This window comes from Budorcas taxicolor, chromosome 1 (genome assembly GCF_023091745.1).
Source record: "Budorcas taxicolor isolate Tak-1 chromosome 1, Takin1.1, whole genome shotgun sequence".
Classification (NCBI taxonomy): domain Eukaryota; kingdom Metazoa; phylum Chordata; class Mammalia; order Artiodactyla; family Bovidae; genus Budorcas; species Budorcas taxicolor.
In genome coordinates this window covers 49815845-49829511 of record NC_068910.1, presented here as the reverse complement: position 1 = coordinate 49829511, position 13667 = coordinate 49815845, and the positions used below count along the sequence as shown (strand labels likewise).

Sequence of the window (13667 nt, the reverse complement as noted above, 5' to 3'; positions counted from 1 at the left end):
CAAGCCTCTAGCATCAGCCCTTTTGTCTCTCTGGGGCTTTGTTTCTTCATTTATGAAAAAGAAATAGTAATGGTACCTATCTTGTACGGTTGAGGGTGGATTGCTCACGGGAAAGGAACATTAGCCCGAGACCACCAGGAGGTGGCCTGCCACTCACAGCTGAGCTGTTTAAGTTTTGGATGCAAACCATCTCCCCAAACACCCATGTGAAATAAGGTCACTCTAGAACCATGACGCGTGCTCAGTCGTGTCCAGCTCTTTGTGACCCCATTAACTGTAGCCCACCAGGCTCCTCTGCCTATGGGAATTCCCAGGCAAGAGTACTGGAGTGGATAGCCATCTGATGGATCCAGACAGAAGCAAGACCTCTTCATCATGATATCCAAATCCAGATAAGAACAGGATAGTCCAGACCACAAGTGTGGCTACATATTCCCTTCCTGGGGACTGACTCACTGCCCCATCTTCTTCTCACCTTTTAGATAAGAATTACCAAGATGCCCAGTCACAGAATTGCCTTCATATCCTGACAGTTTCCAACTCATAGCAAAATCCTACTTTCTTGAACCCTCTTCCAAATTAGCTGGCACAGCCCAGATCTTACTAGTTCATTGAACACCCTCTTGCTTAGATCCCCAAGGTGCTTGGATCCCCAAGGTGCACCTTCTCGCTTGTTGCAATGAGGCAATCAATTGAACATGTTTCTGAGCTTCACCTGTGTTCCTAGTGGGCTTCATTAGAACAGCATGCTTCACATGGTCACTCTCTGGCCCTTTATTCCACTTTCTTATTTGTAACCTCGATCACCACCTGATCTGTTTCATATTTATTTGTCTGTTCTCTCTTTGCTCCTCTTGGAAAGTCCTAGGACAGCAGGAACATTGTTTTATTCAGACTGTACCGTGAAACCTAGACCAGTTCTGTCACATAGTGGATAGTCAATAAATATCAGTTGGATGAGTGGATGAGTATAGACCCCAGCATGCTGCCTGGTGAACAGCAAGCCTTCCATCAGCGGCAGCTGATGTCATTATTATGATGTTAAGAACATGTCTGGTGATAAGGTGGACATCATGAGGAAGACTCCAAAGCCAGATTGCTGCATATGAAGCTGGAGAAGATGGACGCAGTGGTCTCTGTAAACCATACTTTTTTTTTGGAGGAGGGGGCAGGGAGTTAGCCTGTTTCCTTTCATTTCATGGTTGTAGAGCCAGCCTGGAAACATCATCCTGGTACATTCATCTGCCTAAATTGCTCCCACAAGCAGAATGAAACTCTGAGTGAGTCAAGCTAATTATCTGGTGAAGTGAGGTCTAGTTGACCCTTCAATCAAACAACTTTGTTTCGGCCTAAATTCATAGAATTGCAGAACACTGACTGACTGCCTGAGTGATCTGAATTACCATTGTGAGTAAATCTCCCTTTGAAAAATTTCATTTTTGCTTTTTTTTTTTTTTGACCACACTAAGAGGCTTGCAGGATCTTAGTTCCCCCACCAGGAATCAAACCTAGGCCCAGAGCAGTGAAAGCGCCAAGTCCTAACCAGTGAACCACCAAGGAAGTCTTGAAGAATTCCGTGTTTGCATGAGTTGAGTGTCCTCAGCCATTTTTCAGTTTGAGGTCTGAGCCCAGTTCGTCCCTGGGTGTGAAGTGTGGCACTCTGTTCACAGCGGCCACTTTGGAGTCATGATAGAGCCGTGTTCTGTATAGCTCCTCTGTTGTTTTCACTGAGTTGTGTAAGCAGGAAGGATTCAGATTAGAGGCCTGGGTGTGGGACACTTTGGGCCTGTGCTTAAAAAATCACTAGAACAGTGATACATGTTCTTGAGGATGTGGAGTAAGATTGTTTACCCTGTAGGATCGTTTTCTTTAGGGGACAGTCATCTCAGCTTGCATTTTCTCTGCAAGGTCCCGGAACCAGGTTGTCAAGCTGGTTCATCTCTTGGGCAGGAGAGACTCTCATTTGTGTTAAGGGACTGACTTGTCAACAATTTTTGAAATGAAGAAAGTCAGCACTTGCAGATGGCATGAAGAGGTTTGCTACAGGAAATAGAAAAACTGCAAGGAGTACATTGAGTGTGGACAAGCTAACTGCCTGAAAGAAGTCATTCAGCAACTCTTCATGGGTTTATATCTCAGTTCATACATGTTTTCGTGCCCTTGAAGGCAGTGAAGTGTGTGTGTGTGTGTGTGTGTGTGTGTGTGTGTGTGTGTGTGTGTATCTTGAGAGAGAGAGAGAGATGAAAGCTGCAGCATAGCTGTTTTCAGTCTAGTACATGAGCTTCAGTTCTGTTCAGCTCAGCTCAGCTCAGCTCAGTTCAGTTCAGCTCAGTTCTGTTCAGTTCAGTTCAGCTCAGTTCAGTCACTCAGTCATGTCCGACTCTTTTCGACCCCATGAATCGCAGCACGCCAGGCCTCCCTGTCCATCACCAACTCCCGGAGTTCACTCAGACTCGCGTCCATCGAGTTGGTGATGCCATCCAGCCATCTCATCCTCTGTCGTCCCCTTCTCCTTCTGCCCCCAATCCCTCCCAGCATCAGAGTCTTTTCCAATGAGTCAACTCTTCGCATGAGGTGGCCAAAGTACTGGAGTTTCAGCTTTAGCATCATTCCTTCCAAAGAACACCCAGGACTGATCTCCTTTAGGATGGACTGATTGGATCTCCTTGGAGTCCAAGGGACTCTCAAGAGTCTTCTCCAACACCACAGCTCAAAAGCATCAATTTTCGGCGCTCAGCCTTCTTCACAGTCCAACTCTCACATCCATACCTGACCACAGGAAAAACCATAGCCTTCACTAGACGGACCTTAGTCGGCAAAGTAATCTCTCTGCTTTTGAATATGCTATCTAGGTTGGTCATAACTTTCCTTCCAAGGAGTAAGCGTCTTTTAACTGCTATTAATTTAATATTTAGACCCTATTTCTGATTTTTAAGAAAGCCCACTTTTTTTTGTTTTTAAATAAAAAGGTTTTTTTCATGGTGATGTGGCCCCTTCAGAAGTTGTACAAAGCCACAGATCTGAGCCAGATTTAGTGGCATAGGGGAATATCTCTTGTATCCTGTGGATAATCTGTTAGCTGGCATTTTTCTGAAAGAATGGGCCTATCACATTTCTAAACTGTGTTTGTCCTTTTCTGGGTGAGTAAAGTTCAGCATGAGCTTCCCAGGTGGCTCAGTGGTAAAGAAACTGCTTGCCAATGTGGGAGATGCAGGAGACATGGGTTCGATTTCTGAGTCAGGAAGGAGGAGGGCATGGCCACCAACTCCAGTATTTTTGCCTGGAGAATCCCATGGACAGAGGAGCCTGGTGGCTATAGTCATGGGGTTGCAAACAGTCAGACATGACTAAGCATACACGAACTCGAAGTTCATACTATGTCAGAATTTCAACGCTACTTAGCATCGGTGCATTGTGGTTTTTCAGAAAGAGATCTGGGGAGTGGTGGATTTGACAATAAACTCATTATCTGGGTTTAAAAAGGTGTCATCTCTAAATTTCCTGATATAATTATGTCACAAATTTGGCTGGTCTTTTGAGAGTTAATATTAGTAAATATCACCATGGTGACTGCTGTCCATCAATTAATGCTCTTGGGTCATCTTTAATTTTGTATTCTGCTTTGTATTATCAAAGTGATTGTTTCTTCCTTTAATAGATGGCTACTGTCTGTATCAATACCTGTCTCTGCCAAATGGGAGAGTGATGATGTCACAACTAACTTTTGATTACATGGCTGATTGTGGCTGCCTTTAGAGACTTCCAGAATGTGCCAAGAACTCTTAAGGGATCCAACAAGCTTATCATGTTGTTTTCACCAGCAGAAATATTTATATCTGGTAATTGGGCCCTAGAGTAAAATTTTAGGCCTGTGTTACTGAACATACTTTATTTCTAGTGATCATATTTCCTGATAAGATGCTAATTTCCTTCTTCCTTTAGGGCTATTTAGACTCCTGAGAGCTGCAAAAGAAGTTTTAATTATGAGAAGTTCCAGCTCGCAGAAATATCAGTGTTAATTGCTGCTTCTGTCAGCCTGTGTTCCCTTGGCGGGGTTGGAATGCGCTGTGTGGTGTTGACTGAGCCCTGGGAGAAGCAAACAGGAGCCGGAGAAGTGATGATGTGTAGGCACCAAAGGCGTGTCATAGGCTGGTCATGTGACAGGTCCCAGGGAAAATTTCATCCCCATTGATTGTTTCATTCTTTTTTTTTGCTGTTGACATGTAAGTTGATTTTAGACGTTGGTGTTTCCATGTGAATTGGTTTTTAAGGTCATTCCAGTCCTCATGGCCAGTTAGAAATGGAAACTTGGAGGGAGAAGGCCAGAGGAAGCCTGAAGGATCAAGTAAGAAGTTGAAGATAAATAAGCTTTTTATCCCTTTTCTTAGGGCAGCCGCTTGCTGTTTGGTCTGTACTGTGCTGCCACCTGCTGTTCAGAGATGATCATTGCAAGATCATATTTAAATTGTGCCTTCACAGCCAAAAATTAATTTTAAAAAACCAGACTGCTGTGCCTTGAAGGAGAGGAAGTTGTTAATGGCTCAGAAAAAGAATGATTCCTCTTGAATCTTTGAGACAGTCTAGATGTGACTGGGCTGCTAATGTAAATAATATAGATTGCCTGCATTCAAAGAAGGGCACTTTGGTGTGGCTGGGAAAAAGGATGTTGGACCTAGATGGATCAACGGTCGTTGAAGTAACATATAAAGTAATCTCTATCACTCTCTCTTAGAGGGCAACTGAAAACAAGCCCCGGAAGGAATGTGACCTAGAGAAGTGAGTTTGGATAGACCTGTAGGCAGAGAAATGGAGATTTGGGCTGAGGGCAAGGTCAGATGTGGGCACAGGGGCTGTGGGCGGGCCCTCAGTCAAGCATGGCCCAGGAAGGTACCGCCTGGGAGCCTGTGAGAGAAGCCAGAGGTGACCTGGGGCTCAGGCGGGCAGATTTTAGAAAACGGGGTGGGGATGAAATTCTGAATCATCATGGGGTGAACCTCCTCACATGTTAAGCTGATTATAATCAGTATGGTCTGCCACGTGAAGCTGTGGGATCTTTTCATCTTGAGATTTCAGTCAAAGTGAATGATAGTCTGGTGGGAGGATGTTTTAGATGAGTTGCCCGTTTGGGTGGAGAATTTGATGGTTTCAGAAGTTCTGCACAATGTAAATTGTCTGTGGCCACCATGCAGAATAGTATAAAGGTTCCTTAAAAATTAAGAATAGAGTTACCTATGATCCAGCAATCCCATTCATGCACAAAGGATCTGGGAAAGGCGAAAGCTCTAATTTGAAAAGATACATGCACCCTAATGTTCATAGCGACACTGTTTACAATAGACAAGAAGCTGCCTAAATGTCCATAGACAGAGGAATGGATAAAGAAGGTGTGGTACGACGTATATACAATGGAATATTACTCAGCCATAAAAAGGAATGAAATTGGCTCATTTGTCGAGATGTGGATGAACCTAGAGTCTGTCATGCAGAATGAAGTGAGTCAAAAAGGGGAAAATAAATATGGTATATTAACCCATATGTATGGATCTAGAAAAATGGTACTAATGAACCTGTTTGCAGGGCAGGAAGAGAGACTCAGACATAGAGAGTGAACTTGTGGACACAGAAGAAGGGAGAAGGAAAGAGCGGGATGAATGAGAGAGCAGCGTGGACATAGATACTCTATCACGTGTATATAGATAGCTAGAAGAGAGTTGCTGTATGGCACAGGAAGCTTGGCTGGGCGCTGGGATGACCTAGAGGGGTGGAATGGGGGAGATGACAGGGAGGTTCAAGGAGGGGATATATGTATACATACAGCTGATGCACGTTGTTGTGCAGCAGAGACTAACACAACATTATAAAGCAATTATACTCTAATTAAAAAATTAAAAATACTTTTTATAAAAGATGCATCTAGAGATTATCATACTAAATGAAGTAAGTCAGAGGAAGACAAATACAATATCACTTATACGTGGAGTTGGAAATATGATGCAAATGGATTTATTTACAAAACAGAAACACACTCAGGCATAGAAAACAAACATGGTCACCAAAGGGGAAAGGGTAGAGGAGGGATAAACTAGGAGTTTGAGATTAGCAGGTATACACTGCTATGTATAAAATAGCTAACCAAGAAGGTCCTACTGTATAGCACAAGGGACTATGTTCAGTATCTTGTCAGTAACTATATTGGAAAAGAATATGAAAAAAAATATAGATATATAACTGAATCAGTTTGCTGTATACCAGAATCTAACACAACATTGTCAGTCAACTATGTGTGTGTGCTCAGTCATGTCCAACTCTGCGACCCTTTGGACTCTGTCCACGGGATTTTTTTTTTTAGGCAAAAATACTGGAGTGGGTTGCCATTTCCTCCTCTAGGGGATTTGCCTGACCCAAGGATCAAATCTCTGTCTCCTGCATTGGCAGGCAGATTCTTCTGCTGAGCCAGTCAGGGCAGTTAATCAACTATACTTCAATTAAAAAATTGAAAGGGCTTCCCTGGTGGCTCAGAGGTTAAAGCGTCTGCCTGCAATGTGGGAGACCTGGGTTCGATCCCTGGGTTGGGAAGATCCCCTGGAGAAGGAAATAGCAACCCACTCCAGTATTCTTGCCTGGAGAATCCCATGGACTGAGGAGCCTGGTGGGCTACAGTCCACAGGGTCACAAAGAGTCAGACACGACTGAGTGACTTCACTTTTCAATTAAAAAAAAAAAAGTTCCACAAATTCTAGGAGGAAGAGTTATTCCAGAAGGATGTCACTTATTTGAATTTAAGGATTAAGATAAGAACTGTTCCAAAGGCAAGATTGTGAAGTGCCTGTCGGAAAACAAAAAGCCCAAAACAAAATTCACACTGTCAGTGTGTGAGCGTAAATGTAGTTAGGCTGGTCTTGTAGGTGAAGTAAACAAGAAGTCTAAAGTCACACTGTCAGCTCTGAGAAATGTTACATAATTCATGACAGCAGAGGCTGGAGACAGAAGAATTAAAAACACGATGCATCTCACTTTCTGGAAGGAGCAAACAGCTCTGCAGATCTTAACCACTCCTCAGCTTCTGCTGTGGGTCCCATCATTTGGAGGCTTGAAGAGAAAAGCAATGGAGATAAGAAGCAATATATTATTTTGGAAAAGCCATAAAATATATTCTTTAAGAAAACAGATTTGGTATTTGAAAAATATGTCTATCAGCCAATGGACATTTAACATAATGCATTTTCAGAATAAATCTCATGAAAAATTTCAAAATGAACGACTGAGTCTCCTTCCTGTTTCATCTGCTCCCCCTGTTATGCAGCCAGGTTTTAGAATCAGGGGTTTTCTTTGAGGAAGGGAAGGGTGTCTTTGTTATACTGCAAAGATGTACATGGTTTGTTTGGGTGTATTCAATCAGCCACACGCTTTTACTGCTAATCATTTGGTTGGGAATATTTCCATATGTTTGCAAGGCACAGATTTTTTGATTAGTCACCCAGCAAATGGGATTCATGAAGATGGCCCATCTGGAAACTTAAGTCAGCACGTAGTTTTTTGTCCCTCCCTTCCAAACTAGATTTTCTAGTGTAGATTATTCTCAGAGTTACCTCCCCAGTCCCCTTTAGGGCTGTTGTCTGTCTCCACACACAGACCGAAGCAGAAGAGTGTTTGGCTCTACATCTGTGATTTCCATTCAGTTCCGTTCAGTTCAGTCGCTCAGTCGTGTCCGACTCTTTGCGACCCCATGAATCGCAGCACGCCAGGCCTCCCTGTCCATCACCAACTCCCGGAGTTCACTCAGACTCGCGTCCATCGAGTTGGTGATGCCATCCAGCCATCTCATCCTCTGTCGTCCCCTTCTCCTCCTGCCCCCAATCCCTCCCAGCATCAGGGTCTTTTCCAATGAGTCAACTCTTTGCATGAGGTGGCCAAAGTACTGGAGTTTCAGCTTTAGCATCATTCCTTCCAAAGAACACCCAGGGCTGATCTCCTTTAGGATGGACTGATTGGATCTCCTTGTAGTCCAAGGGACTCTCAAGAGTCTTCTCCAACACCACAGTTCAAAAGCATCAATTCTTCGGCACTCAGCTTTCTTCACAGTCCAACTCTCACATCCATACATGACCACTGGAAAAACTGTTTATAGCCTTGACTAGATGGACCATTGTTGGCAAAGTAATGTCTCTGCTTTTGAATATGCTATCTAGGTTTGTCATAACTTTCCTTCCAAGGAGTAAGTGTCTTTTAATTTCATGGCTGCAGTCACCATCTGCAGTGATTTTAGAGCCCCCAAAAATAAAGTCTGACAGTTTCCACTGTTTCCCCATCTATTTCCCATGAAAGGATGGGACCAGATGCCATGCTCCTCATTTTCTTCACTCTCCTCTTTCACTTTCATCAAGAGGCTTTTTAGTTCCTCTTCACTTTCTGCCATAAGGGTGGTGTCATCTGCCTATCTGAGGTTATTGATATTTCTCCTGGCAATCTTGATTCCATTAGGTCAGGTTAATTATGGAGACATCGATTAGCCTGTGCAATGGTGACTCGGGCTCAGTGATTAAGACACAGTCTGCTTACAGAGATGTAAGCTCTCTGGCAGGAACCAAAGCATATTTGGAGCACTTACCCTTGTCTGGGGAGATCGGGGGTGGGGGGGGGCAGGGGGGGGCGGGAGGGTGGGGCTGCCCACCCTGCATTTTTGGGTGTCGCTGTGCCGTGGGACTGATGGGGCTCAGGGAGAACCAGCCCTGCCTAATGCCCTCCAGCCCCCCCAGGTGCTGCCTCCTGCAACAGAAATAACCCTTTGCTGGAAGATTTGGGGTCATACACTAGTTATAAGCACAGACTGTAAAGCCCAAGTGTTCGGGGTTCAAACTGCAGCTCACCATTTACTGTGTCACTGTGCCTCCATATGCTCATCTGTAAAATGGGGATGTGAGTGGCCTCACAAGACTACAGTGAGGATTACGTGAATTAGTATTTTGTAATATGTTATACACAATGCCTGGCCCTGAAGAAGCGTGACAGAGGTGTTTGTTAGGTAAACCATACAATTTTAGCCTCCACTTCTTATTTGTCTACTCTTTCATTCCAGTTCCTACTTCTCTTCCTTTTCTTTTTTTTCTCTCTGGTCAGATTTTGCACTACCCACAGCATTTTCTAGCTCTCGTTAAAGCTAGTCTGTGTTCAAAAAATGGGGTTCCCAGGTGGCTCAGTTGGTAAAGAATCTACCTGCAGTTTTTGGGTTCAATCCCTTGGTTGGGAAGATCCCCTGGAGGAGGGCATGGCAACCCTCTGCAGTATTCTTGCGTGGAGAATCCCATGGACAGAGGAGCCTGGCCGGCTACAGTCCATGGGGTCACAGAGTTGGACACGACTGAAGCAACTTAGCAGGCACGCACACACTTGCTCAGAAACATCACTGATCACTGATCCTTGTTCTAACTCAGTGCTGCTCAATGGAGCTTTCTGTCATGATGGTAATGTAGATTTTCCTGGTCCAATATGGTAGCCCTCAGCCACAGATGGCATTTGAACACTTGAAACGTGGCTAGTGCATCTGAGAAACTGAATTTTTAATTTAACTTGAGTTAAATGAATTTAATTTAAAATAAATAGCCATCTGTGACAATATGGTACTACCACATCAGACAGCAGAGAAAATCTAACTCATTGGCTTCTTAGTAAGCAAGTGTCACTGAGGTCAAGTTGAATTTGTCAGTGTCAGGTTAATCTATAAGCGCCTGTGTTTTATTGTTTGCTTGTCCTGAATTTTTATGTTCATTGTTCTATTTCGTCTTTGTTCTCATCACAATTTTGGTGATTTGGGGATTTTGGCTTCTTGCAGGTTCAGCGAAATGAGGACAAATCTACCACCTTGAAACTGGCTGATTTTGGTCTTGCAAAGCATGTGGTGAGGCCTATATTTACTGTGTGTGGGACTCCAACTTATGTAGCTCCTGAAATCCTCTCTGAGAAAGGTAACAGTTACACATGGTTCTGTGGGACTCTAGCTCGCTTACTAACCAGTGTTTACTTTTTCATATTTAAATTTCACATTTTTCAACATGAAGCAGTGAAAAAAATCTCAGAGATTGGTTCTGCATTTGCACTTGTATATTAAATATTTGAAGTAGGTCTCCTTGACCAAAGCATAAGATCTTTTTCCTCATCAGGGCTGCTCTTATTACAGAGAGGAGATTGTGAGTGTGTGTGTGTTGGTAGGACAGTGAGATGAAAGATGGTGGAGAATTGAATGGGAAACTCAAGCAAGCAAGGTCATTTAGCCACTCACCCAAAGCTACCTCTAAGGGAGAGATATGGAGCAGTTCTTATGGTAATTGGCTTTAAAACTCCTTTTTAACCTCACAATTAAAGGAAAATGAGGTCCCAATTCAAACCCCATGAATAATATATATATATTGCATATTGTATAAGGGTCCAATGGGCTAGTTTAGTGATAGACTCTGTAAAGGATATACGAGGAAATCATCTTCATCATTATTATATGGCTCCAAGTATGTGAATAATTATTTAGCCATCCTTGTACTCCAGGAGAAATCAGTTAAACTACCTATGATGGCTAAACACGGGAAAGCTCTAAACGGGTTATAAGCTTGGGGGTAGGGAGAAGGGAGAGTTTTATCCCAGCAGCAAATGCATCAGGGAAGCCAAGATACAGAGATTAGCCTATGCATGGAAGTTGGGTGGCAGAGACTTTGAAAAACCAGCCTCAGTAGAGCAGAGGAAAGTGCAATTGGACGGGGAGGGTTAGCCTGGATTCCCCACGAATGAGTCTGGACTCAGTGCGGCCAGCAGAGTTGCCGTGGTAATGTGACAGTGTGACAGGAGAGTAGTGAGTGACTACGGACGTTTTAATGGAGGCATTACTCTCTTGGGTCAGAGAGGAAAGAAAGCAAATAAGCTGGGGACTTCCCTGGTGGACTCTCAATGCAGGGGACTTAGGTTCGATCCCTGGTCAGGGAACTAGATCCTGCATGCTGCAACAAAGGGTTCCCATGCCACAGTGAAGACTGAAAATCCCGTATTCTGTAGCTAAGACCTGGCACAGCCAGGTAAATATATAAGTAAATAAATATTTGAAAAAAAAAAAAAGAAAGACTAAGTGAACTCTGGGAAGCCAGGACAGTAGGGCTCACGCCAGCTAACACAGGGTGTTGGAAAAGAAAGCTCTTTGGGAGATGGGAACAGGGTGAGTTAAGTTTTGAACTCACAGAGTCTATAGAGACATCAGGAGTGGATACACACAGAGCTGTCTGTTTGGCTGAATGTGTGGTTTTGAGACCCCCTCCGTACCAAGATGGCAGCCAAGAGATGATGTGTTTCCGCCTCCACTGCACAGGATACGGGCTGGAGGTGGACATGTGGGCCGCAGGCGTGATCCTCTACATCCTCCTGTGCGGCTTCCCCCCGTTCCGCAGCCCAGAGAGGGACCAGGAGGAGCTCTTTAACATCATCCAGCTCGGCCGCTTTGAGTTCCTGGCTCCTTACTGGGACAATATCTCTGATGGTGAGACTTTGGGCTTCCCAGGCAGGAGGGGGTTTGGGGGTGGGGAGCTGGGCCCCTTCTGGGATCTGACTGCAGAGCCTGTTTTTAGGTCAGATGTGTGAAACGATACCCAGAGAACTTGCTACAGTACCTGGGCCATCTGCATCCTCTGCTTTCCTTTATTTCCTGCTAGCTTTGTGTAGATCTCCATAGTGTCCCAAACACATGACTTGCTTTGATATGTAAGTCTTACCACCAGTTGGAGTCACCAGATACGTTTCTGAAGAACCTCAGAACTGGAAAAATATCAGAAACATGGAATCTTCATTTGGAAAGATCAAAGCCATCTCACATACAGAAGTGTCTATGAATCGGACAGACTAGAGATGCTTATTTTACCTGTGAATAGTCAAGTCTCTAGGGGTATCCTTGGGGCACAGGGGCTCTGGAAGGTCAGAGGGTGAAAGTCAGAGATACTTTTAGTGCAGCAGAAGCTTGTGTGGTCCTCCTCCCTTTTGGCCCTTTCAGGTGAAGTCTTTCCCTTGATTTACACATTTAAAATATGTATAGGTATGGTTCATGGCCTCTGTGTGTCCTCTCGGGCTGGACGGCGCCATGGGTGGTAGTGGTGGGCCTGACCTCATGATTTCACATGGTAGCCTTATAGCTGCATGGGGCTATTTGAATTTAAGTGTCAATGAATTAAAAGGAAATGCAAGAAGAATTCAGCTTGTCAGTTGCATCAGATGAATTTCAAATGCTCAGTAGTCCCAAGGGGGTAGCGCAGACGTGGAAAGTTTCCATCATGGCAGACAGTTCTGAGAGCCAGTGGTGCTCTGGTCCAGCGCTTGTTGCTAACACAGATGTTTGTGTCCTTATTTCCTGTATGGAAAAGGAAAACTCCGAACCGTCTGCATCCATCTCATTTTTCCATCCTTCTATCATTCCAACAGCTGCCAAAGATTTGGTGAGCCGGTTGCTGGTGGTAAACCCCAAAAAGCGCTACACAGCCCACCAGGTCCTTCAGCATCCCTGGCTTGAAGCTGCCGGAAAGACCAGCAGGGCAAACCTACGAAAGGAGGTGCCCCCCAGCAGCGAGGACCACTTCCGGAGCTAGCACACATGGGCTGCAGAGCAGACGTCGTAGTCACAACCTCAGCATCTTAGTCAGTCCTCCTTGATCCTGCTTGGGGACAGAGAAGACGACAGACACGGAGGAGAAAAACAATTAAAAAGGCTTCTTCACTTAACTGGAGAATCAAAGGAAGGCGAGAAGATACTCAGTGTATTTTAAAGCGTTTTTAACAAGATAAACTTGAGTCTTAATGTTAAATCTTGTAACATATGTTTAGGTTTTTAGATTTGAAGTCTTTAATACATCGTGGGAGATGGGGTGGGGAGACTTATTCTCAGTGAGGGATGTTTTGGTATTAATGATTTGTGTTTTGCTTCTTCCTTGTAATCAAGTTCCTAGTACATATTACACGAGTGGTGCTTACCAGGGTTTAAACTCCCCCTGTGAAATTAATCATCTGAATCATAGTCCTTCCTCATTAATAAAATGTGCTCTGGATAACTGAAGCGAACTGTATTCCGACTGCTTCTTAATGCTGGTGATGAAAACCAGCGAATTATAGTTCAGACATGTCTCCTGAAACCCCTGTGTCTACATGTAAATGTGCTGACGGACCCTTGATGAACTGACCAGGGCTGTTTAGGATATGCTGGTCTGGGTCTCTTGCATTTTAGTTCTGCTGAAAACCAGATTTGGTGCAGCCTGAAATGGGAAGAAGAAATCATCGATTTACTCCTATCCCTTTAGGACCCATTTAGACCATGCTTCAGTCACTGAGCCTCAGGCCTGAGTCCTTTCTACGTGAAGTTAGGCTTCTGCTCAGGTTGCAACTGTGCTAATGTTTTCAGGTCGGGACGGAGCCATTTAGTGCACTAGTAGGTCGGAAATGCAGTTACTGGGTTACACTGGAAGGGGCTCCGAGGGTTCAGACACCTTCCTACCTGCGGGGCATACCCTCAGAGGGCGCAGGACACAGGGTCACTGGTTATTTCACTCCAGATTTCTGTACCAGTAGATCATTCTGGGAGTACAAATGAGCTGAAAGTGAAACATCATCCTGATGTTTCCCAACTTGACCTTTCAGGGTTATATGCAACCTGG

At 44.3% G+C, this 13667-nt stretch overlaps 1 protein-coding gene across 1 annotated transcript in view; it reads left to right on the top strand.

Annotated features, from left to right (window-relative positions):
* Positions 1-12755, top strand: part of DCLK3 (doublecortin like kinase 3) — a 43047-nt gene extending 30292 nt beyond the window's left edge. Inside the window, exons 4-6 of the mRNA XM_052644451.1 lie at positions 9830-9962; positions 11345-11512; positions 12445-12755. Of these exons, the coding sequence (XP_052500411.1) occupies positions 9830-9962; positions 11345-11512; positions 12445-12608 (465 nt within the window). The 3' untranslated portion in view covers positions 12609-12755. The remainder of the gene's footprint in view (positions 1-9829; positions 9963-11344; positions 11513-12444) is intronic.
* The last annotated feature ends 912 nt before the right edge of the window (positions 12756-13667 follow it).